Source organism: Osmerus eperlanus, chromosome 11 (assembly GCF_963692335.1).
Source record: "Osmerus eperlanus chromosome 11, fOsmEpe2.1, whole genome shotgun sequence".
NCBI lineage: Eukaryota > Metazoa > Chordata > Actinopteri > Osmeriformes > Osmeridae > Osmerus > Osmerus eperlanus.
The window spans coordinates 16400105-16424655 of record NC_085028.1 but is presented as its reverse complement, the minus strand read 5'-3'; the positions used below and the strand labels follow the sequence as shown (position 1 = coordinate 16424655).

Here is a 24551-nt window from a genome sequence, read left to right as displayed (position 1 = left end):
TTTACAAAACTATTTCAATATTTTTACAAATCGCAGCCTGTTCTTTGAATTTTATTTTGCAGGGATTACCAGGGTTACCGGGGTTACAGGGAGAGAAGGTCAGTTTCTGAGTCATATGTCTTGTCCATGGTTCCAGTTGTCCATGATGTCTATTTGTGTCTAACTGCTCTTTGTTCCTCATCAGGGCCAAGAAGGTCCTAGTCCTCCTTTTCGAGGACCAACAGGACAAAAGGTATACAGGTATTCCTTACTTTCATGTAGTACAGGTATTCCTCTCAGTCACATGGTATACAGGTAGCCTATACAGAAATCCCTCCCTTTCACATTCCAACACCAGTGGAGTATGTGGTACAGAAAACCCCAAAAGATTAGGGTTTGGGGGAATGGGGGATATCTCACCTTTCAAACAGCCTGAATGATGCGGTTTACCAGCTAAAAAAAACAGAGAGAAAAAAATGAAATTTTACAATATTACAGCCTAAATAAAACCACAATAGACATTCTCAAACCACTGCCTGCTTGTCATTACGATAGTTGTTTAACCCTTGTGTTATCTTCGGGTCGTTCTGACCCATCAGTCATTGTGACCCACCGTCGTATTGCAACAACTTTACCGCATACAAAAACAAAGTGAAGCATTTTCTTTTAACCGTTGGGCTGTCTCAGACCCCCAACATTGCGAAGGTTAAAAGAAAATTATTTTTATTTGTTTTTGTATTGGGTAAAATTGGGTAAACACAACGATGGTTCGTTATGAACCTTTGGGTCATGTGACCCGAAGGCAGCACGAGGGTTAAGTGAATAGGCCAAGCATCAACATGTAGCCTGACATCAAGTAGCTTCAGCCTATAGTCTATAATTTTTAATGATTACTCTTGGCTCTCATTTTACAATTGGCCACTTGGACCGTGTCTTGACAATAAATGAAGAACATTCAGAATCAGAATGGGATTTATTCGCCATGAAAGTTTGCACAGACAAGGAATTTGCTTTGGCAGGAAGGTGCATACAATAAACACCTTCATCCTGGTAAACATTTCATGTTTTACCAGGATAACTGGATCTAATTAGACCGTTGAATGTTTATGATGGCCCTGTGTGTTTATACCTTTGACTGGAGATAACAACGCGATCAGTCAGCCGACTATAAAATGTTGATGTCAGGCTACTTATTTATTGACCAACTGCAGTCTAACCCGAAACGTGAAGGCATTTGAAGAAGGCAATTTCATATTTTTTCGACCTTGCCATTTCTCTATGCAAGAAGCGCCATATTTTCTTTCTTTTCTTCTTTTTTTTCTCTTAAATTAATGGCAGATTGCAACCAACGTTAAGAGGTGCATCACCGCCACCTACTGTTCGGGAGTGGGAACTATACACTATCTAAAACCAAACAAACATAGACACCACATAATAAGATGAACCCTTATGTCCTCACCCCCACCCCAGTCTCTTAAAGATAGGAAAAAATAGGCTTTTTTGCAAGAAGCGCTTGAAAATCTGAGCTAGCGATCATTACGTTTCAGGAACAACATCACTGTCTGAAGACTCGGGGGTCATGTGACTGGATATCCGCGCTATAAGTAGGGAGTAGTGTCATCCACTTCAATCGTTCTGATATTGAAAGGCATCGATTGCTCTACAGGACTTATGATTATGATTGGATACCCTTCTCGTGATGTATTGCTTTAATAATCTATCAGTCCCACCACAATACTAGCTCAACATATATCAGCACATCCTAGCAGGGATAATGTACAATTTGTCTCACATGAGAAGCTGGCTGTGCTCAGTCTTGCTCTTCAGAGGATTTTTTTTCAAACAAAACCACCAGTCTTTTTCTAAAGATGAATGTAGTAAGATTAATTTGTCAATGTATTTCATTTTGGAGCTTTTGGACAGGTAACTTTGTTTGCAGGAACCTACACCACAACAATCTCAAAAGACAAATACGATAATAAGATAAATGAGATAATACCTAAGACTAGCAGCTCAACAACAGTCTTATGTTATAGCACAAACGTATATACCCACAAAATGAAAAATACCTGTAACCATACAAGTATCCCTACTCTCCCCTAAAATAGGTGGATAAAAATTCATCTACATCCTAAAATAGGATGTAGATGAATATTCCCTTAAATTAAAGATTATGGTTTGCATTTTAATCTGTGTCATGTGAATTTTTTTAGTGCTTACTGTACTGGACATATGTTTTGTCAGGGCGACCAAGGCCCGCCAGGTAGACCTGGGCAGAAGGGCATCAAGTTGTATGCAGAAGGCCCCAAAGAGCTGAAGGTATAGCACATTATTAGGGTTAGTTTACTTTTATGTTTTGTTTCAAGACCTGTTGTCTCAAATATCATATCAATAGGTTGTTTTTTTTGCAGGGGGAGCCAGGTGATGTGGGGGATAAGGGGTGTCGAGGCCTGCCTGTGAGTACCACTGAGTTTCCTGACAATCCACTTTGACTTGAGAGACTAGGCCTTGTCCACTATTTCAAATCCCAATGATTTATTGTGTTTTTATTTGATGAAATTAATTTCAGTTTGTCTTTTTCCATTAAACGCTTCTGTTTCTCCTCAGGGTTTTCCAGGTCGCCAGGGTTTTCAAGGAAATAAAGGCGACCAAGGAGTCCCAGGGTCATTGGTAAAACAAAGCTTTCATGTATCGCTGTGTTGAACATCATATTTAATAAACATTAATCATGTTATGGACAATGTGATCGTGCATTGGTAGATGCTCACACCGAAGTTCAGTTCACGCTGGTGGGTATAGTCACACAAACTAATTTGTTTGAAACTGGCACCTCTTTTAGGGTAAACCAGGAAAGGAAGGCATTCCAGGGGCACATGGATTTCTGGTAATTACGCAGTTAACTGTCATTCAGTCAAGCTAACATACTGTCAGCTGTCATCTAGTACAACATAAATCGTAAAACCTGTCTGTTTGTGTAATCTCTGTCTATCTAACATGTTTTTTTTACACTTAGGGTGAAAAAGGTGAAACGGGCTACCAGGGGCCTCCTGGGATTGAGGGTTCAAAGGTTTGTTTTACTGACCACATTCAACCAATCCAGAATTCCTTCACACAGCGAGTTATCATTCGCTAGCTGTTTTCGGTGCTACACTGACTGTATGGTGACTGTGTGTTCAGGGGGCGAAAGGAGATGTCGGTTCTAATGGACCGCAGGGAGATGTGAGTAATAAACCGTCAAAATTCTTATAGTTTTATCATTTATCAGACCCATTATCCCCAGCCCAGCTTAGTGAGTGTTGACTAACATTTGAAGTCATTTTGATTCAGGTGGTCCGTGTGTTTGTGAAAATGAAAGGGGAAAAAGGTTTGCCTGGGCCCACTGGACGTCCTGGCCTTCCTGGTGATCAAGGTAATAATAATTACATTACATTTGCATTTATGCATTTAGCAGACACTTTTATCCAAAGCGACTTCCAAGAGAGAGTTTTACAAAAGTGCATAGGTCACTGATCATGACAACGAGATAACCCCAAACATTGTGGGTAGCCAAACATGAAGAATACATTGTGAAAACCAAATAAGTCCCAAAGGGAAGAACAATAAGAGCATGTAGTTAGACAAGTTACAATTAAACAGCTAGAACCTCAAAAGTGCAAGAGTGTATCAGTGTAATTACTAAGCCCTATGGGTCCTATGGTCTCCCAATATGGAATTGTGGGATCCATACTTTAAATCTGACAAAAGCACAGAAAACTATTGAAATTTGATAATGGTAATACAAATGTGTCGCTCTGATTTGAATCACTACTGAGCCTCTCCATAAGTCATACTTACTTCATAATGCGTTAGACTTGTTACCAGTTCAAAAATGTTGGCCCTAACTTGTTTGGATGAACTAACAAAACTGTTGCATGTTTCCCAGGTGATTCATGAATTACATTTGCAATACTGTTTTTCTTACTGTTGTATTACAGGCGTAGTTGGTTTTCCTGGAGTGAAGGGTGCATCAGGTAAAATTGTGTTTGTCCTTCCTAGTGTCATAATAACTTATGCTTAAGTGATCGCAATGAACATTTAACATTTAGTCATTTAGCAGACGCTCTTATCCAGAGCGACTTACAGTAAGTACAGGGACATTCTCCCCGAGGCAAGTAGGGTGAAGTGCCTTGCCCAAGGACACAACATCATTTGGCACCGAACCAGCAAATGTCTGATTAATAGCCAGATTCCCTAACCGCTTAGCCATCTGACCCCCCTAACAGATGCATACACTCACAGATGTTCTCTCCTTCATGGTCTTTCTCCGTGTGTGACACTCCCATCTCCTGCTTTTTCTCTGTACTAAGCTTTGTTGAGAGAGAGAGAGAGAGAGAGAGAGAGAGAGACAGAGACAGACAGCGAGAGAGAGAGAGAGAGAGAGAGAGAGAGAGAGAGAGAGAGAGAGATATCTCACATAGACACATTGATTAATGCAGTGTTTTTTAGGGCAGTCCATACCTGGACGCCCAGGAAAACCTGGTGCTCCAGGATATCCTGGTCTGAAAGGGACAAGAGGAGAACCTGCCCCCAATGTCATCGGACCCCCTGGGGCCACCGGCCCTCCAGGAGACCAAGGTCCTCTTGGTGATCCTGGTGACCCTGGAATCCCAGGTAACCAGTTTTGTCTTGTAGTAGTGGCCATACTGGGACAGCGAACTTCTTACTCACAGAAGAGAACCTGTAATTGGACTAAGCTTCATCCACAGATGCAGATAAAGGTTACCGTGGACCACCCGGTTCTAAAGGCCTCAAAGGTATCAGGGGAGTTCCTGGCAATACAGGAAACGTTGGTGAAGGAGGTAAGCACCCTCACTACTATCCCTGTGGTGTAATCCTATGTGTCCCTTTAATTTGGACACCATAATCAGCATGTTCTTATGTTACTAGGTGAGAAAGGAGATGTCTGTCGAAAATGTACAAAAGAAAATATGCAACCGGGGCCTCCTGGTCCTCCTGGAGAACCAGGCAAGCCAGGGGAGACAGGTAAGACACCTGGACACGACAGTCACCTAGCTCTAATGGATCCTGATGATTTTTAAGCCTTCAGCCCATAGTCTGTATGAGGCTCTGGGAGGTCAAATTTTCAACATGGTTAGGTTGTCATGGTGAGGAAAGATATTGCCCGTTTTCTCTACTGTGGACGTTACTTAGCTTTATTTATGTGTCCAGGTCAGAATGGCCCTCTGGGGACGAAAGGGTACAGAGGCATGGACGGTCGCACTGGCACCCCTGGTCCTGTGGTACGTTAACCGTGATTAATAGACCTGTATTTCCACGTTTAATTTGACTCATATTTAACTGATGTTGCCGTGGTGAAACACTTGGTCCTTTTCACACAGGGTCCCTTTGGAACCCCGGGTATGCCTGGATCGACTGGATCCAAGGGAGATCCAGGCTTCATGGTTCCGAATGGGAATCCAGGTCAGATAGGCTCCCCTGGAAGTCCAGGGCTTCCTGGCCCAGATGGAGACGAAGGCACCCCTGGATATCCAGGCGTCAAAGGCCTGCAAGGCCTGAAAGGAAACCCTGTAATCACATTCCTCATTCTCTTCATGAGTTCAAATATGAATGCCATATTCAGTCAACTCTTATCATATGACCATTACTTTACACATTGTGTGTTGTATGTGCAGCAGAAAGAGACTTGTGTGTTTTCTACAGGGACCTCCAGGAGCCAAGGGGGACCGGGGCCCCGCTGGGGAGGATGGCCCCCGTGGACGTACAGGGCAGATAGGGGTCCATGGACCTCCTGGATTGGGGTTACCTGGGGCCCCTGGAGAGAAGGGTACCCTTGGAATACAAGGCCTGAGAGGGAGAATTGGAGAACCAGGTAGGTTTGAAGGCTCGACTCATCAAATCTGTGAATGTCACCCAGTTGTCTAGTACATGACATACCCCCCCCCCCCCCATCTCTCAGGAGAGAGGGGCTCACAAAGTGAAACCAAAACAACGCCAGGAGACCCAGGAAGGAAAGGAGAGAAAGGCCTGGCAGGCAATCCTGGACCTCTAGGTGAGTGCATCTTATTTCTGTCGACGCTCTCGCAAAGAAGAGAACACTATGTTGCATGGTAGGAGTAACACACTGCATTTACCTACGATCTGCGCTGTTATCATTTGCAATGTAGGCAATCCTGGTATCACTGGGTATGTTGGCTTCCCTGGCCAGAAGGGGTTGAAAGGGGAGAGAGGACTGTCTGTGCAAGGCCCTCCTGGACCCACAGGCACTAAAGGTTAGCTAGTTCTTTTCTGTAAGCTATGCTCTAATGCAAACTCTCATTCCTGTTCATCTGATGCTTATCAACCATGTTCATCCCTGTGGCAGGTGACAAGGGCCAGCCAGGCGCTCATGGCTTCCCTGGCTTTGGAATCATGGGACGGCCTGGCCCTTCAGGAGCCCCTGGGATGCCAGGCCCCAAGGTGTGTGTGTGCACATGTGTTCGTGTGTTTGTGTGTGTGCACTACACTACTATCAGGTTTTCGGTGTTTCCATTGGTTGCCATCATGTTATTTTTCAGGGTGATTTCCGCTCAGGCCTCCCAGGGCTTCTTGGTCGACAAGGCAGCTCAGGGGAGGATGGGGCTCTGGGGGCAACGGGAGATTCTGGCCTGCCTGGGCTGGGTGGGCCTCCAGGTATACCTGGAACAAATGGACAACAGGGGGACAGAGGTTCGTTTATCCACACAGGAATATATTCTAATCAAATTTTCCTTGGTACAATCAATGTCACAGAGGGCTTCACATACGCCCATAGAAATGCACCTAAACCAACTTAAACCCTCAAGTAAGAGAAGGAACATTTTCCAGGAAAACTGGTCAAACTAAAAAAAATTAGAAAAAAAGTTTCTAAAGGTTGAAAAAAAGTTTGTGAGAAAATTATTTAGAAACAAAGATTTACAGCAAATGTTTTCCCAAAAAAGTTTTGAAAAAAAAGTTTTTAAACGTTTCAAAAATGTTTTGTACAAAAAGATGTAAAAGGAAAACATTTTGGAAAAAAGTTTGGGAAAAAGTTTGGAAAGGTTTGGGACGTTTAAGTTGTCCTAAACTTCTACTGTACTCTATTGTACTCTAATCTGCTTTACTGTACTCTGTTTTAGGCTTTTTTGTTCTCCCCTCCTCTCCCTTGTGTGTTTTTTTTTTTAAAGGTTGAAAATTTGTTTGAACGGTTGAAAAATAGTTTCCGAAAAAATGAAAAATGTTTTTAAACAAAAAGTTTTTGTTTTCCCCAAACAAATCGAATAAATGATTTAGATTAAATGTAAAAAAAAAAGGGTTAACCCTAACCCTAACACTACGGAAAAATAATTATAAGAATGGTTTTGTTGCTCTGCAGGCAATACGGGACTTGATGGGTTGCCAGGTTTGTCTGGTGAGGCTGGGGTGTGTAACCCAGGTGCCCCGGGATCAGAGGGACCTGTAGGCATCAGAGGAGTCATCGGCTTCACAGGTACAAACCACATGTACGGATAGACTCCCCCCTGGAGAGACACCTCCAGTACAGTATTCTTTACACTTGAGTTTTGGCACACTGTGTTGTAGCTATATAAACAAACCCCTCTTGGTCTGAAGAAGGGGGATACTGAACTGTGTATTCATGTCAACATGAATTAATTTATTTATTCACCACTCTATGGTAACACTACAGTGTGCAGAGCATTAATGGTCCAAGTCATGGTCCAAAATCAGTGTAAAGTGAAGTTGAGAACACAATCAATCATCAGCTATCTGTTGCCCCCCTGCCTATCTGTCCCACCAACAGGACACAGGGGCTTAAAGGGGGTGCAAGGGGATCAAGGCCTGCCCGGAGAGGGGATGCCTGGGCCTTTGGGCACGTTTGGACCACCCGGTTTTGATGGTCCTCCAGGCCCTGGAGGGGCTGCCGGCCTAAAGGGCTTCAGAGGAACAGATGGCGCACCAGGGGTTACAGGTCAGACAACAATGACGTTCATCCATTCAAGATACAGTATAACTCAACTGGTGTTGCTTCGTGATGCTAGTTATTCATCCTTTTGAATTTGAATATGAGTCACCGTTATGAAAAAGTATGTGTGTGTCTTCTGGCAGGTCCTGTGGGAGATGTGGGGACGCCGGGGGTCTGTGGTACTCCAGGAACAGATGGAGAACCTGGGCTTGTTGGAAGACCTGGCCCGAAAGGTAACTCTTAACCTGAACCAAGAGGTTGCATGTGGTGTTGCCTGGTTGTCAACACCACATGTCAACACCTGACACCCACCACACTGTCATACTGTATATGGACTGGCATTGAGGTGTTTAATGACACTACAGTGAATTGGATTTTGTTTTTTGGATTTTGTTTGTTGGGTTCATTTGACTGTTGTTGTTCTATTGTGGAAGTGTACTCCATTTTGAATGCTGAATATTATTGAATGAGGTGGCTTTTATTTGTTTATGTTCCTGCATTAGCACATACCATGAAGCCAAGCCATTATAACACACACACACACACACACACACACACACACACACACACACACACACACACACACACAGAGGTTGGTTGTGATGCTAGTTCTTCCTTTCCCACCAGGACTGATGGGGGTGGACGGAGCCAGAGGGCTAGCTGGACCACGGGGCTTGGTGGGAGATGTGGGGATGAAGGGTCTTAAAGGTCTCTCAACTAATATCGAAATATACGGAGATCCCGGAGACGCAGGGCCTCCGGGTAAGCATCTCATTTACATTTAGTCATTTAGCAGACGCTCTTATCCAGGGCGACTTACAGTAAGTACAGGGACATTCCCCTGACGCAAGTAGGGTGAAGTGCCTTGCCCAAGGACACAACATCATTTGGCACTGCCGGGAATCGAACTGGCAACCTTCAGATTACTAGCCCGATTCCCTAACCGCTCAGCCACCTGACTCCCTATCTCATCTCATCATTCCAACCCAATTTTACGGTGTGACGGAAATTACAAACTAGATAAAATCCTATTTATATGACGAATTTCACACGTGCTGTGGCTTCATCGCAATTGACTCGATGACTTGACGATTAAAGACCACAAAGCAGGACAGATGGTTTGTATAAAAGTTTAACAGGTTTTCTAAGCCCTTGCGATGTTTTTAGGATCCACAGCACAAAATGGGCCGAAAGGGGACTCAGGACTCGCAGGACCAAGAGGAGAAAGCGGGAAGAACGGGAACCCAGGGAGCAGTGGGCCTCCAGGTTCGCATCAACACACAACCTCACATCATCTACATTTAGTCATTTAGCAGACGCTCTTATCCAGAGCGACTTACAGTAAGTACAGGGACATTCCCCTAGAGGCAAGTAGGGTGAAGTGCCTTGCCCAAGGACACAACGTCATTTGGTTGGCATAGCCGGGAATCGAACTAGCAACCTTTTGATTACTAGCCCGATTCCCTAACCACTCAGCCATCTGAGGCCCGGGGTGTCGAATCCTGGTCCTCAGGGGCCGCTGTCCTGTATGTTTTAGATGTTTCCCACCTGATTCAAATGAAGGGGTTGTTATCAAGTTCTGAAGCCTGATAACGACCATTCATTGGAATCAGGTGTGTTGGAGCAGGGAAACATCTCGGACAGCGGCCCCTGAGGACCATGATTCGACACCCTTGATCTATCCAGTCATTCACCTTCAGTCCTCCACATCCTACATCATCTGTATAAGTTGCAGCTGTATCCTCAATTATCCTCAACTGTATCCTCAACTTTCAACTTTATTTATCCTTAAAAAGGAAATGAGTGTGCAGCAGGGGTCAGAAACACAGACACAGAACAGCACCGCCAAATGCCAACAACATTACACAACACAGGACACACAATGGAGACACACCTTCCCCCAAACCCAATGACAGGGTCCAATTGGGACAGTAGCCTACAACAGGAATCCATCAAAATGGCCATTGACAGGAAAATAAAATAACTAGTCTCTCCTCCTGTTATGTGTCGACCGTGCATCATGTGGTCCTCCTGCCTCACATCCTGTTTAGGTCCCCCTGGAGATCCTGGCAGAGATGGACAAAAAGGGCTTCCTGGTTTACATGGAATTCTTGGTGCTCAAGGAGACATGGGGTTGCCAGGTAACCATCTAATCTAGGGATGCACGATATATCGGCGGCCGTATCGGTATCGGCCACAATTTCCATATCGGTGCATCCCTAATCTAATCGAAATCAACATAATGGACATGCTTCATTATATAACATTATTCATAATATAATATGTATTGTACTGTAGCATCAGTTGTGCTACCATGTTAGCGTTAATGTTATCTCCGCTGGTTACGTGCTGATGTGTTTGGTACGTTGGTTTGGTCCTGACCAGGTGTGAAGGCTGAGAAAGGTGCCACAGGTGTCCGTGGAGAAGCCGGCTCATCTGGGACACCAGGAATGAATGGACCTAAAGGGGCTAAAGGAGAGGCCGGCATCCTTGAACCAGGAACCCAGGGGAGACCTGGGGAGAAGGTATAGAAGTACAGGCCACAAACATGTCGGTAGCATATGTACTTGAGGACTGACACAATATTATACATGTACTGTATGTTGGGGAGTTAGATCATATTTTAAATACAGTTTGAAGATTAAACACAGCATGTTGTTTTTATCAAACATGGCAGCACTGCCAATCTGTGGAAATCATTAGTTAGAAGCCAGCCTGAACCTCCATAACGAATGTTATCTAGATCAAGAAGCTAATGAATTGATAATCAACAAAATGTGTTTTTTTATGAAAATATACATTAAAAAATTATCTTTGGATACTCATTAATTAAGTTATTTGACTGGAGCCAAATCATCAGCACGTACCATACAGTAATGCATCTTCTCTGTGTCCTAGGGCGAGCCAGGGTTGCCGGGAGTGATAGGACAGAATGGGGAGAAGGGTGATACTGGAAGGTTTGGGTCTCCAGGACCTTTAGGGTCCACAGGGCCCAAAGGAAGAGAGGGATTCCCAGGATCTCGAGGTCTATTTCTTTTTTAGTATCATATATGTATGTTATACCAGTCAAATGCACAGTATGCTATTCAATCCTAGCTTGCATTACAAGTACTAAGTCGTTTCTGTCTGTATGCCACATTTCACATCACTTTAGGAATACTTATCATTATCATGTGGTGCTGAAATGACAAAGGATACTATTCTCTGTCTGTCTGTCTGTCTCTCTCCCTGTCTCTCTCTCTCTCTCTCTCTCTCTCTCTCTCTCTCTCTCTCTCTCTCTCTCTCTCTCTCTCTCTTGTGACCCTACTAGGCAGCCCAGGGCCCTCTGGGGAGAAAGGTTTTGATGGACTTCCTGGTTCTCGTGGTTGCCGTGGCCAGGATAGCCTGCCAGGTAGATCACATACGAAACTACCAAAGTTTCTGCTGCATAACAATATTGCGCCGTTGCGAATGAGTTTCTGGTGTTCAGATCTCTGACCACCAGCCACCATCACTCTCCATAGGGAACCAAGGGCTTGCAGGTGACCCGGGTGCAGCCGGGCCCAGAGGGAGCCAGGGCAGGGACGGCATCCCTGGACCTGCAGGAGAGAAGGGGGACATGGGGGGTAAGAGAACTCTCTGATCATTCACGGTGCAAATCCAACAGGCATGGACCCAAACTTCTAGTTCTACGATATGTATGACCCTAAACATAACATGAATTTGCATCATCTTCAGCATGCTTGTTTGCTGTTTTGACAATCCACGGTACAGAGGCAGCAGGCATGCATTCGTGAAATACGCCATATACAGTATATTTTTTTACAATATATCAAATACAGTAGTGGTAAATGAAATACTGAATGAATGCGCATCACCAGCCTGCCTGCTTACTTTTTGATCATCTATTTTCTCTTCAGCCCCCGATAATGGGCCAAGAGGAGCAGATGGAGAGAGAGGCCAGCCGGGTGAGTGGGATCCCACACACTAAACACAGAACATCTGATTTGCTCTTCATTTGCACCATTACATTTCCAGCCTAAAGCTATTAAAACTGCCATCACTAATCCAAATGGAAATTATATCTAATTAAAATCCTTCACAGGACTGAAGGGGGACACCGGCTTCCCTGGACCCTATGGTCCCCTTGGTCCCCCCGGGCCTTTAGGGGATATGGGCCCCCCAGGCCTGCGTGGTCCCCCAGGACTCCCTGGTAGTCCTGGTCAGAATGGAGTCTGCTTTGAGGGGACAAAAGGGGAACGTGGCCCAAACGGTGCCCTTGGAGTCCCAGGTACTGTAAATCCAGTTACTTACGGGGACACACACGAACACATGAACATACACACACACACACACACAAATAAGCCCCTCATATATTTTTCCACTTACGCAATTAGTAAGTGGAGAATTATACAATTAGTCCACCCACATGGTTGAGCCGATCTCACCGACTTCGGGATTTATTGTGTGAGCAAGATACCAAATTATTTTGCAAGCAATGGACTATATAGTTATTCTCTACACCGGATAGGTGGACTATATAGTTACTCTATACACCAGAGCGATGGTCTATATAGTTACTCTCTACACCAGAGCGATAGCTGATACCACGCCACTTTTAGGTTTTCTTGTTTGCACTCTTTGTCTTTTGTGTAGCTGTGGATCCTTCTGACCCCGTCTCTCCCTGTGTGTAGGAATGCAGGGATCCTTCTGACCCCGTCTCTCCCTGTGTGTAGGAATGCAGGGATCCTTCTGACCCCGTCTCTCCCTGTGTGTAGGAATGCAGGGATCCTTCTGACCCCGTCTCTCCCTGTGTGTAGGAATGCAGGGATCCTTCTGACCCCGTCTCTCCCTGTGTGTAGGAATGCAGGGATCCTTCTGACCCCGTCTCTCCCTGTGTGTAGGAATGCAGGGATCCTTCTGACCCCGTCTCTCCCTGTGTGTAGGAATGCAGGGATCCTTCTGACCCCGTCTCTCCCTGTGTGTAGGAATGCAGGGATCCTTCTGACCCCGTCTCTCCCTGTGTGTAGGAATGCAGGGATCCTTCTGACCCCGTCTCTCCCTGTGTGTAGGAATGCAGGGATCCTTCTGACCCCGTCTCTCCCTGTGTGTAGGAATGCAGGGATCCTTCTGACCCCGTCTCTCCCTGTGTGTAGGAATGCAGGGATCCTTCTGACCCCGTCTCTCCCTGTGTGTAGGAATGCAGGGATCCTTCTGACCCCGTCTCTCCCTGTGTGTAGGAATGCAGGGATCCTTCTGACCCCGTCTCTCCCTGTGTGTAGGAATGCAGGGATCCTTCTGACCCCGTCTCTCCCTGTGTGTAGGAATGCAGGGATCCTTCTGACCCCGTCTCTCCCTGTGTGTAGGAATGCAGGGATCCTTCTGACCCCGTCTCTCCCTGTGTGTAGGAATGCAGGGATCCTTCTGACCCCGTCTCTCCCTGTGTGTAGGAATGCAGGGATCCTTCTGACCCCGTCTCTCCCTGTGTGTAGGAATGCAGGGATCCTTCTGACCCCGTCTCTCCCTGTGTGTAGGAATGCAGGGATCCTTCTGACCCCGTCTCTCCCTGTGTGTAGGAATGCAGGGATCCTTCTGACCCCGTCTCTCCCTGTGTGTAGGAATGCAGGGATCCTTCTGACCCCGTCTCTCCCTGTGTGTAGGAATGCAGGGATCCTTCTGACCCCGTCTCTCCCTGTGTGTAGGAATGCAGGGATCCTTCTGACCCCGTCTCTCCCTGTGTGTAGGAATGCAGGGATCCTTCTGACCCCGTCTCTCCCTGTGTGTAGGAATGCAGGGATCCTTCTGACCCCGTCTCTCCCTGTGTGTAGGAATGCAGGGATCCTTCTGACCCCGTCTCTCCCTGTGTGTAGGAATGCAGGGATCCTTCTGACCCCGTCTCTCCCTGTGTGTAGGAATGCAGGGATCCTTCTGACCCCGTCTCTCCCTGTGTGTAGGAATGCAGGGATCCTTCTGACCCCGTCTCTCCCTGTGTGTAGGAATGCAGGGATCCTTCTGACCCCGTCTCTCCCTGTGTGTAGGAATGCAGGGATCCTTCTGACCCCGTCTCTCCCTGTGTGTAGGAATGCAGGGATCCTTCTGACCCCGTCTCTCCCTGTGTGTAGGAATGCAGGGATCCTTCTGACCCCGTCTCTCCCTGTGTGTAGGAATGCAGGGATCCTTCTGACCCCGTCTCTCCCTGTGTGTAGGAATGCAGGGATCCTTCTGACCCCGTCTCTCCCTGTGTGTAGGAATGCAGGGATCCTTCTGACCCCGTCTCTCCCTGTGTGTAGGAATGCAGGGATCCTTCTGACCCCGTCTCTCCCTGTGTGTAGGAATGCAGGGATCCTTCTGACCCCGTCTCTCCCTGTGTGTAGGAATGCAGGGATCCTTCTGACCCCGTCTCTCCCTGTGTGTAGGAATGCAGGGATCCTTCTGACCCCGTCTCTCCCTGTGTGTAGGAATGCAGGGATCCTTCTGACCCCGTCTCTCCCTGTGTGTAGGAATGCAGGGATCCTTCTGACCCCGTCTCTCCCTGTGTGTAGGAATGCAGGGATCCTTCTGACCCCGTCTCTCCCTGTGTGTAGGAATGCAGGGATCCTTCTGACCCCGTCTCTCCCTGTGTGTAGGAATGCAGGGATCCTTCTGACCCCGTCTCTCCCTGTGTGTAGGAATGCAGGGATCCTTCTGACCCCGTCTCTCCCTGTGTGTAGGAATGCAGGGATCCTTCTGACCCCGTCTCTCCCTGTGTGTAGGAATGCAGGGATCCTTCTGACCCCGTCTCTCCCTGTGTGTAGGAATGCAGGGATCCTTCTGACCCCGTCTCTCCCTGTGTGTAGGAATGCAGGGATCCTTCTGACCCCGTCTCTCCCTGTGTGTAGGAATGCAGGGATCCTTCTGACCCCGTCTCTCCCTGTGTGTAGGAATGCAGGGATCCTTCTGACCCCGTCTCTCCCTGTGTGTAGGAATGCAGGGATCCTTCTGACCCCGTCTCTCCCTGTGTGTAGGAATGCAGGGATCCTTCTGACCCCGTCTCTCCCTGTGTGTAGGAATGCAGGGATCCTTCTGACCCCGTCTCTCCCTGTGTGTAGGAATGCAGGGATCCTTCTGACCCCGTCTCTCCCTGTGTGTAGGAATGCAGGGATCCTTCTGACCCCGTCTCTCCCTGTGTGTAGGAATGCAGGGATCCTTCTGACCCCGTCTCTCCCTGTGTGTAGGAATGCAGGGATCCTTCTGACCCCGTCTCTCCCTGTGTGTAGGAATGCAGGGATCCTTCTGACCCCGTCTCTCCCTGTGTGTAGGAATGCAGGGATCCTTCTGACCCCGTCTCTCCCTGTGTGTAGGAATGCAGGGATCCTTCTGACCCCGTCTCTCCCTGTGTGTAGGAATGCAGGGATCCTTCTGACCCCGTCTCTCCCTGTGTGTAGGAATGCAGGGATCCTTCTGACCCCGTCTCTCCCTGTGTGTAGGAATGCAGGGATCCTTCTGACCCCGTCTCTCCCTGTGTGTAGGAATGCAGGGATCCTTCTGACCCCGTCTCTCCCTGTGTGTAGGAATGCAGGGATCCTTCTGACCCCGTCTCTCCCTGTGTGTAGGAATGCAGGGATCCTTCTGACCCCGTCTCTCCCTGTGTGTAGGAATGCAGGGATCCTTCTGACCCCGTCTCTCCCTGTGTGTAGGAATGCAGGGATCCTTCTGACCCCGTCTCTCCCTGTGTGTAGGAATGCAGGGATCCTTCTGACCCCGTCTCTCCCTGTGTGTAGGAATGCAGGGATCCTTCTGACCCCGTCTCTCCCTGTGTGTAGGAATGCAGGGATCCTTCTGACCCCGTCTCTCCCTGTGTGTAGGAATGCAGGGATCCTTCTGACCCCGTCTCTCCCTGTGTGTAGGAATGCAGGGATCCTTCTGACCCCGTCTCTCCCTGTGTGTAGGAATGCAGGGATCCTTCTGACCCCGTCTCTCCCTGTGTGTAGGAATGCAGGGATCCTTCTGACCCCGTCTCTCCCTGTGTGTAGGAATGCAGGGATCCTTCTGACCCCGTCTCTCCCTGTGTGTAGGAATGCAGGGATCCTTCTGACCCCGTCTCTCCCTGTGTGTAGGAATGCAGGGATCCTTCTGACCCCGTCTCTCCCTGTGTGTAGGAATGCAGGGCCCCCAGGGGCCCCCGGGTCCACCGGGGCCAGGGTTCAATGGCGATAAGGGGAACAAAGGTGCCATGGGCCTTCTGGGAACGCCCGGGTACAGGGGAGATAGTGGAGAGCAAGGCAGTGCGGTGAGTTCTACTAGGGGTCAGGTGGCTGAGCGGTTAGGGAATCGGGCTATCAATCAGAAGGTTGCCGGATCGATTCCCGGCTGTGACAAATGACGTTGTGTCCTTGGGCAAGGCACTTCACCCTACTTGCCTTGGGGAGAATGTCACTGTACTTATAGTAAGTCACTCTGGATAAGAGCGTGTGCTAAATGTAAATGTACTACTAAATCGTCCTACAGCTCTCTCTTATACATGCAGACTAAATGACAAAATGTATACATATGGTGATAAGTTGCCACAGGGAAGAGAACCCCAGCCACCTTTTGCAGTGCCACTAAACACCATGTTTCCTGATAGGGTGTCGATGGAAAGCCTGGTTTTTCTGGGGACAAGGGTGCAATTGGTGTTCTTGGACCAATGGGGCCCAATGGTAATTCACAATATGTAGCACCATCCAAATGTGTGTTCTATATGCATCCAAGTTCGCCATTATCCTTTCAGATCTCTTAAAATAAAAATTTAAAAAAGGATTAAAAGATTATATGCAGAAAACTAGACATTCACTGACTCTAAACACATTTTATACTATTTTATATATTAAAATGATACTAAATAATGGCCACATGTCAGATATGTCCTGACATAGTAATTACTTTTATAATGAATTTGGTAAAGAGTTGCTGGTTTCCTGTCATCAGGTCAGAAAGGAGACGCAGGTCCTCCGGGGGGAGCAGGTGTTCCTGGAGAGAAAGGATCATCTGGACCACCAGGTGCTGGACCAACATTTTCACATCAACGTATTTTCACACCGTCATGAGCAACCACTTACAACCCAAGATTTCCCCCCAACTGAACAGGGGATGTTTGTTTCTGTTATATGCTGCTGTTCCGCAGGACCAAAGGGCCATCCTGTGATTGTTGTTGTGGAGGTGATCCCTGGAGATCCGGGTCTGCCAGGGCTTCCAGGACCCAGGGGGGAAACCGGAGTTCCTGGAGCTCCAGGGAGACAAGGATCAGAGGGTACGAAGAGCAGTTAACCTTCATCAGCATGATTTCATTAAGATGGGTGCTTTAATATAAATGCATTTTCCCTCTCCCCCATAGGACTCCAAGGCCCTAAAGGGGCCTTTGGTTTGAGTGGGCAAAGCGGGTATGCCGGTTTCCTTGGAGATAAGGGAGACAGAGGGATTCCTGGACCACAAGGTGGCTAAACGATGCCTCTATTTTAATCTTTACTCAACAACAACTTCGTTGTGGATGAAGACAGACGCATTCTAACCGACAAAAGATTTAAACGACTTTGTCTTTATCAGGTATACAAGGTGAGCCAGGGCCTTCGGGAGCAAAGGGCCCCAGAGGGACCCCGGGTCCCTACTACCCTGGCCCCAGAGAGGACGGGTTCCTGTTCAGCAGACACAGCCAGGGCAAGACCGTTCCCCAGTGCCCAGGAGGGAGCAGCCTGATCTACTCCGGATACTCTCTCCTCTTCATTAACGGCAACAACAGAGGACACGGTCAAGACCTCGGTACGGTCTCTCTTTCTCTAACACACAACATCATCGTTATGTGGTACGGTCTCTCTTTCTCTAACACACAACATCATTGCTATATGGTATGGTCTCTCTTTCTCTAACACACAACATCATTGCTATATGGTATGGTCTCTCTTTCTCTAACACACAACATCATTGCTATATGGTATGGTCTCTCTTTCTCTAACACGTGCACATAACATCATCGCTATATGGTATGGTCTCTCTTTCTCTAACACACAACATCATTGCTATATGGTATGGTCTCACTTTCTCTAACACGCGCACATAACATCATTGCTATATGGTACGGTCTCTCTTTCTCTAACACACAACATCATCATTATATGGTACGGTCTCTCTTTCTCTAACACATGCACACATAACATCATAGTTATACAAGTTATATACACAACAAATCAGTATAACCATAATGGCGTCCTCGTTGTGCTGCTCATCCTCTGTAGGTACCCTGGGCAGCTGCTTACCTCGCTTCTCCACCATGCCCTTCCTCTTCTGCAACACCGACAGCACGTGTCGCTACGCCTCGCGCAACGATTACTCCTATTGGCTGTCCACAGCTGAGGCCATGCCCAGCGACATGGCTCTGATATCCGGAGACTCTCTAGAGAAATATGTCAGCAGGTGAACTTAACCCTGGTCAACAGTTTAACTGCTATTTCACAGATGTTAGAGATACCCATAATGTAGATATAAATGAAAAATGTTATGAGGATACAGAAATCCTCAATGCAAATAGATAATAATATAATTTGTGTTGATTTTATTTATATATATAATATTATTATTTTTATTTTTTTGAAATAACTATTTTTTGAATAAGCCTAATGGCAGAAGTGTCTAGTTTAGAATAATTCTGGAATTATTTCCATAGGAAAGGCTTAATAAATAGCAGACTTCTGAATTCATTTGAAATCTAAAACCTCCGTAGTAGGCCTAGTATATCGCAAACACGTTCCAAGGGGCATTCAAGGCATGTACAACCATTTAGTGGTTGTTGCGACAATATTTTTGTGGTCATAAATTGTTGTTAGGGATGCACGATATATCTGCGGCCATATCGGCATCGGACGAAAATGTTCATATCGTTTCATCCCTAATTGTTGTATTTCCTGTCCTGCCTTAGGTGTGCTGTGTGTGAGACCAAAGCAAACGTGATTGCTGTCCACAGTCAGACCGTACAGGTCCCCTCTTGTCCGCCAAGTTGGCTCCCCTTGTGGACTGGCTACTCATTTGTCATGGTAAGGATGAAGAGAAATATCGATAAACGCTACCAAGACACCACGCATTCTGAAATGTTGAAACATATGTGTGTGTTTGTCAGGTGGCTGAGCGGTTAGGGAATCGGGCTAGTAATCCGAAGGTTGCTGGTTTGATTCCCGGCTGTGCAAAATGACGTTGTGTCCTTGGGCAAGGCACTTCACCCTACTTGCCTCGGGGGGAATGTCCCTTTATTTACTGTAAGTCGCTCTGGATAAGAGCATCTGCTATATGACTAAATGACTGAATGTAAATGTTTGCATGTATGTGCAGCAAACAGGAGCAGGAGCGGAGGGCTCAGGGCAGCCTCTGGCCTCCCCCGGCTCCTGCCTGGAGGAGTTCCGGAAGATTCCCTTCATCGAGTGCCACGGACGAGGGACTTGCAACTATTACACTGACTCCTACAGCTACTGGCTGGCTTCCCTGGACCCTAACAACATGTTCAGGTAAACATCATATGGCATCCCTATGCATCTTTGATTCCTTTTACTGAAGTGTAACTGCACTATGTTGACCACTCATGCTGCTTATTCTTATTCTTATATATATTTTATTTTATATTTAAATTGTTTTATTCTTAGATTGTTTAGTTCTTAGGAATAGTTAAACTTCTGTACCTTTACTTAATTTGAGATTCGTATATGTTTAGTGTTTGCACCTCCCTGCCACAGTAAATTCCGTGTTTGTATAACATACATGGCGAATAAACCGAATTCTGATTCTGATTCTGAACGCGAGTGTGTTCTCCACCCTTCCACCGTACAGTAAACCTACGCCTCAGACAGTGAAGGGGGATTGCCCAGGAAGCATTGTCAGCCGCTGTCAGGTCTGTATGAAGCAGTAGCAGCCTTAGCAGGCAGCCTGGAGACTGTAAATGCATTGCTGCCCTTGAGCCACAAAGGGTCAGCATAGAAGTCAATCAGTTTATGACCTCCCTTGCATTCGGAATGTTTCTGACTTGACCTGTCGACCAATAATTTTCAGTACGATTGTCCGTTTGTTTATTTTAATATGTAAAGGGTTTGGACTACTCATGATAGCTTAGGAAGTAGTCTAGCCTTTTGATACGTTTGAATGAAAATTTACTGCCTGTCAAATTGCCTGACTGCTTGACTAATGTGGGTGCTTCGTAATTCCTGTGGTGCTATGAGTTCGATACAGGTCACCTATGGATGCTTGATAGCAGAAGCAATACAGAAGTGAAAATACAAAGTTTTTTTGCGTATTTTTTGTTGTTTGTTTGGTTTTTTTGCCCCTCAAATGTGCTTCAAGAATTGCCTCAACTCTTCAGGAAGGACTTCCAATGTGTGTTGTTACACTGATGCAGGATTTGTTACCACTGAGTCACAAGAGGCACTAACGTGCTTGATATTGCCCCATGCACAAAGGTCTATACAGAAATGTTTTGGAATTTTGTTGTCAGTTTTCTGTGAATAACTTGACTGGCCCAAACAGATCTCTTGGCTCAACACCATCAAACACCGTTCGGATGGATTCTAACACCATCTGCAAGTCAGCTGCAGTCACCTGTGCTCAGCCTTAGATTTAGTTGCTGAACGGAAGAGGGTTAGGGTTAATCCTGCATTAATGTTTCGACGTCTGTTTTGAAAAGAGGAGTGGAGGCAGTTATAGAAGCAAAGTGGTTACCAACTCTGTATTAATGCCTATGATTTTGAAATGCGAGATTTGTCAAGCAGGTGTCCACATAGTTCTTTTGGCCATAGGCTATAACTCAGCTCATTCCGTCTGTCTACATAGACTGCACTGCCCTGATTTGGTTTTGATATTGCATCATCTAGACTTTCCAGATCAACCAATAGTGTTGCAGTGTTATAGGGTAATGTTACAATGTGAATATAATCACTATTGAACCTCTGGCCAAAAGACTACAGGTGGGAAGTACCAGAACTAATGATCCATGGATTATATGTCCTCACCCCAAATTTAACATGTTGGTGGTAGTAATGTTGTAATATACTTTGAATTTAAAGGTTTTTATTGCTGAGGTTGGTTTAACAGAGTTTGTAAGAGAAAGCCTCACACAGTGAAACTGTATTTGTGTTGGATTTACTTTAATTTCTTAACACTGTAAAATGTTATACTTTTGTGTGTATTTAAAAGATGTTTCTTTGACAGGAAAGGTTTAATAACGTTATTAAGAATTTCCTACCAAACATGTAAAACATTGTCTAGCATTTGCATTGCCTTTAGTATCCAAAGTATCCAAACCCCTTAACCTTTTACTGTTTTTGTTGTTCCACACACAAGGCTCCATAGTAACAAATAAAAAACATATTTTATAAATTTCCCAAAAATAAAATCTCATTTTAAAAAGTATTCAGATCTTTTATTGCGTACTTTGTAGAGACGGTTTGGCAGTAGTAATATCTGAGTGTTCCAGGGACTGTATGCACCAGCTTTGTATGGCTGGATTTAGGCAATTTCCTTCATGCAGATCCTTTCAAGCATTTCTGGCTTAAGAGACTTGTCCTGAATCCACTGGGCTGGTATCTAATGAGCTTCATGTCACAGTCATGCTAATTAATGCATGCAGGATTAATCTAAGAAGATTAAATTAAGAAGATTCTGGAACAGAATTTTCTTCAAGTATCTGTATACGTTCGGCTTGGTTCACCATTCTTTCAATCATGACCTGTCTCTCAGTCCCTGTCACTATGAAGCTTCTCGTAGCCTGATGTTGGCACCACCATGTTTCGCTGTGGAGACGGGGTTAACCTGATGTTGCCACCACCATGTTTCGCTGTGGGGATGGGGTTAACCTGATTATAAGCAGTACCCAGTGTCGAGCAAAACGTTCAAGTCAGACACTTCCATGTTTGTCTCATCAGACCAGATCATCTTTTTCCTCATGGAGCTGTGTAAGAGTTTAAATGTCTCTTATGCCTTGCCTTCCCTCCTACTTGCAGGCTCTCCCATCTCTGCAGAGGATAAACTCCATTAGAGTGGCTATTGGGTGCTGACCAATACTCTTCTTGCCTAGTTAATTTGGCTAGATTAATGGCTAATTAGGTTTAGCTCAATCTATAGGAAGTGTATTGTTGGTTCCAAACTTCTCACAAATATGAACCTTTGGAATTTTCAGAATGGAATTTTCTATCACCCTTTTTTTAGTAGTGTCCTACTTTAGCAAAAGGTTTTGATACTTTTGTAACTAAAATATTGATATTTAAAAAATATATACATTTGTAAAACCGTGTTTACAGTTCGTTATTATTTGAATATAGATCTACATACTCTTTCGTTTGAATTATAAGTAAAACGGAACTAAAGGTGATCTGTATTGAATGTATTTTCTATGGTCACTTGTCTACTTAACATATCTTGAGTTGCTGATAACAGTGGATTATTTTATATGGTTTTTATGATTAACATAATAATTAAGGAGGAACTAGACTGAACATCAGTAGTTTATGGAAATCCCTCACATGCCTGATAGTTTGGTTGCCACAAGGTAGCAGTCAAGAGCTTAAGTATTGTCTGCAGTTAAGATCTCACTGCAAAGAAGCACATCAGTACAGCACAGATATACAGCTTCTGGTGTTATGTTGGAAAATTAAACAAAATGTCTGTTGAATACCAGGTTGAATGTATCTTTTTTTAAATAATTATTTTTAATTGTGATAGGAAACACAGTGTAAACTACAGAAAATTCACAATATGTATGTGCTTAGTGTTCAATTATATTTCAGGCCCTGAATGTGTTTCTAACATGGTTAGTTTGATATCTGATTTTAGAAGACTAATAAGCAGATCCTGCTGAATTAAGATGTCTAAGTGAGATGTGTGGAAAATAATTTTAATTATTCCACTTTAATTCCATTAAAGCCTTGTTTTGCAGTGCTCAGTGATGTCATCCCTTTTGTTGATTTTCCTCTACGCCTCTTGCTTCTTGTCTTACAGTCTGTTTATTATGCAGACATTTTCTGGTTGTATTTGAATTAGATTAGCAGAGAGTGCAGAATCTATATTGGCTAATTGTTTCATTGTGGGCTCGTATTTAAAGTTTCTGCATCTCCCAGAGCTGCCTTTGTGCCATAATTGAAGAGCAAATATAATCTTTGAGTTCCTCAGTGTTTTATGACATGAGATTCCATCATCACTATGCAACAGCACTCCTGTTACGCCACATGTCACTCCCAGAGGCTGGTTGACGAGATTGAGGAAGCTTTAAAAGAGCTCTGTTTCTCAACCAGTCTCTAGATCCACAACACCTCATTTTGTACCTTTCTCGGGTCCAGTTCAGTTCCGCTCAGCCTGTGCCGATACTGTTGTGTTGCGATGAAGTTCTGCCAGATCCAGTGTGCCTTGGCCCTGCTAGGCCTTGCCCTGATGCTGTGTAACCATGGCGCCACCTCTCAGCCTGATCTGGACCTCCGCCATCGCAGACTGCTCCAGAGAGCCCGTGCCGTTGGCGTGGCCACACAGGTGAGCAGGCTCACAGCAGAACATTTTACTACGATTGATTGGATTCAGGTCATATTGATCTCATAAGATGTCTCGGACACGACATGTGTCGCTCTGTTTTGTGTGTTTTGTAGTACTGTGTCATATCCTGTTACGTGCTCTTGGTGAGCAGAGAGGAGATTGGTATTGCAGGAGCTGTTGTGACTTTTTTTAGGGGATTTAACTCAAATAGTTCAAAAGCTGTGTAGTGTAGTCCTCTGACCAACCATTTACTCTTTCTGATGGTCTAATGTGTCACTGCTGTTGAAAGTTCATTTTTAGAAATCTAAACCCACCTGGGAATAGTTTCCTATTCTAGAGAAAAGTACCTAAAAGTATATATATATATATATACTGTATATATATTTTACATATATCTTTTTTTTCTTCACATTTCACAGGGCCTCTTCTCAGATAACGAAACGTGGACTTTAATGATGCATGTGTGTGTTTGTTTCAGGACTGGAGTAAGCGGGCAGTGGAGGATATCTTATCCCAGCTGTCCTTGCCTGAAGCAGAAGCCCAGGAGAGTGAGGTCTCCACTTCGGGGGCTAAAGACGACCTGCGTGTCGAGCTTGAGCGATCGGTGGACAGCCCAAACAACCTTCCTCCCCGTGAGCGCAAAGCCGGCTGCAAGAACTTCTACTGGAAGGGCTTCACTTCTTGCTGAGATCCTGCCTACCTTCAGTGACCCTGCTGCTAATCACTCCACACGACAGAATCCTGGACTTGCACCTGACTACTGCAAACAATCAACATATGTTTTGAACTAAATTCCTGAAATCAAGAGAATGTACCTGTCTAATTTATGAATTAAAAGATAAATAATTGAATGTCATTGAACATGTGTGGTTTTGTTACTACTCATAGGGCTGGTGGCTTGCCACATTGAATGTGACAAATACTGTCACTCTCTTACAGATTGTCATTCTCCAACGGTCTCTACTGTAATTCTCTGCCATAATTGTTCTGTCTCTCTCTCTCACACACACACACACACACACAGACACACACACACACTCATTCAAACTTTAAATATACACACTAAAGCTTTACATTAGTTGATACAAGGGTAGAACAATTCCATGAGCATGATCTCGGATGTCCACAG

At 45.4% G+C, this 24551-nt stretch overlaps 2 protein-coding genes across 2 annotated transcripts in view; both read left to right on the top strand.

The window, feature by feature from the left end:
* col4a3 (collagen, type IV, alpha 3) overlaps positions 1-21313 on the top strand; it is a 31146-nt gene extending 9833 nt beyond the window's left edge. The window contains exons 11-52 of the mRNA XM_062472947.1: positions 63-98; positions 185-232; positions 2224-2298; positions 2391-2435; positions 2587-2649; positions 2819-2863; positions 2993-3046; positions 3157-3198; positions 3307-3388; positions 3954-3989; positions 4465-4629; positions 4725-4817; positions 4906-5001; positions 5188-5258; positions 5358-5546; positions 5680-5848; positions 5936-6028; positions 6144-6248; positions 6341-6435; positions 6534-6684; positions 7349-7462; positions 7775-7942; positions 8080-8169; positions 8564-8698; positions 9104-9202; positions 9988-10077; positions 10322-10461; positions 10835-10961; positions 11247-11327; positions 11440-11541; positions 11836-11883; positions 12021-12206; positions 16054-16184; positions 16521-16593; positions 16862-16933; positions 17058-17183; positions 17268-17366; positions 17477-17689; positions 18163-18340; positions 18843-18957; positions 19250-19422; positions 19742-21313. Coding sequence (XP_062328931.1) covers positions 63-98; positions 185-232; positions 2224-2298; positions 2391-2435; positions 2587-2649; positions 2819-2863; positions 2993-3046; positions 3157-3198; positions 3307-3388; positions 3954-3989; positions 4465-4629; positions 4725-4817; positions 4906-5001; positions 5188-5258; positions 5358-5546; positions 5680-5848; positions 5936-6028; positions 6144-6248; positions 6341-6435; positions 6534-6684; positions 7349-7462; positions 7775-7942; positions 8080-8169; positions 8564-8698; positions 9104-9202; positions 9988-10077; positions 10322-10461; positions 10835-10961; positions 11247-11327; positions 11440-11541; positions 11836-11883; positions 12021-12206; positions 16054-16184; positions 16521-16593; positions 16862-16933; positions 17058-17183; positions 17268-17366; positions 17477-17689; positions 18163-18340; positions 18843-18957; positions 19250-19422; positions 19742-19820 — 4392 coding nt within the window. The 3' untranslated portion in view covers positions 19821-21313. The remainder of the gene's footprint in view (positions 1-62; positions 99-184; positions 233-2223; positions 2299-2390; positions 2436-2586; positions 2650-2818; positions 2864-2992; positions 3047-3156; positions 3199-3306; positions 3389-3953; positions 3990-4464; positions 4630-4724; positions 4818-4905; positions 5002-5187; positions 5259-5357; positions 5547-5679; positions 5849-5935; positions 6029-6143; positions 6249-6340; positions 6436-6533; positions 6685-7348; positions 7463-7774; positions 7943-8079; positions 8170-8563; positions 8699-9103; positions 9203-9987; positions 10078-10321; positions 10462-10834; positions 10962-11246; positions 11328-11439; positions 11542-11835; positions 11884-12020; positions 12207-16053; positions 16185-16520; positions 16594-16861; positions 16934-17057; positions 17184-17267; positions 17367-17476; positions 17690-18162; positions 18341-18842; positions 18958-19249; positions 19423-19741) is intronic.
* A 1903-nt stretch (positions 21314-23216) lies between these two features.
* On the top strand, positions 23217-24265 carry sst1.2 (somatostatin 1, tandem duplicate 2). Its single transcript, XM_062472987.1, has 2 exons — positions 23217-23422; positions 23901-24265. The coding sequence occupies exons 1-2, from the start codon at positions 23276-23278 to the stop codon at positions 24108-24110; spliced, it is 357 nt and encodes a 118-aa protein (XP_062328971.1). The 5' UTR covers positions 23217-23275; the 3' UTR covers positions 24111-24265.
* Positions 24266-24551: the final 286 nt, after the last annotated feature.

What these genes read in the sequence shown, in the direction of transcription:
- sst1.2 (XM_062472987.1), top strand. Translation starts at nt 23,276, where the DNA reads ATGAAGTTCTGCCAGATCCAGTGTGCCTTGGCCCTGCTAGGCCTTGCC. An exon ending in CCGTTGGCGTGGCCACACAG is followed by an intron (nt 23,423 to 23,900) that starts GTGAGCAGGCTC and finishes TGTTTGTTTCAG; the next exon opens with GACTGGAGTAAGCGGGCAGT.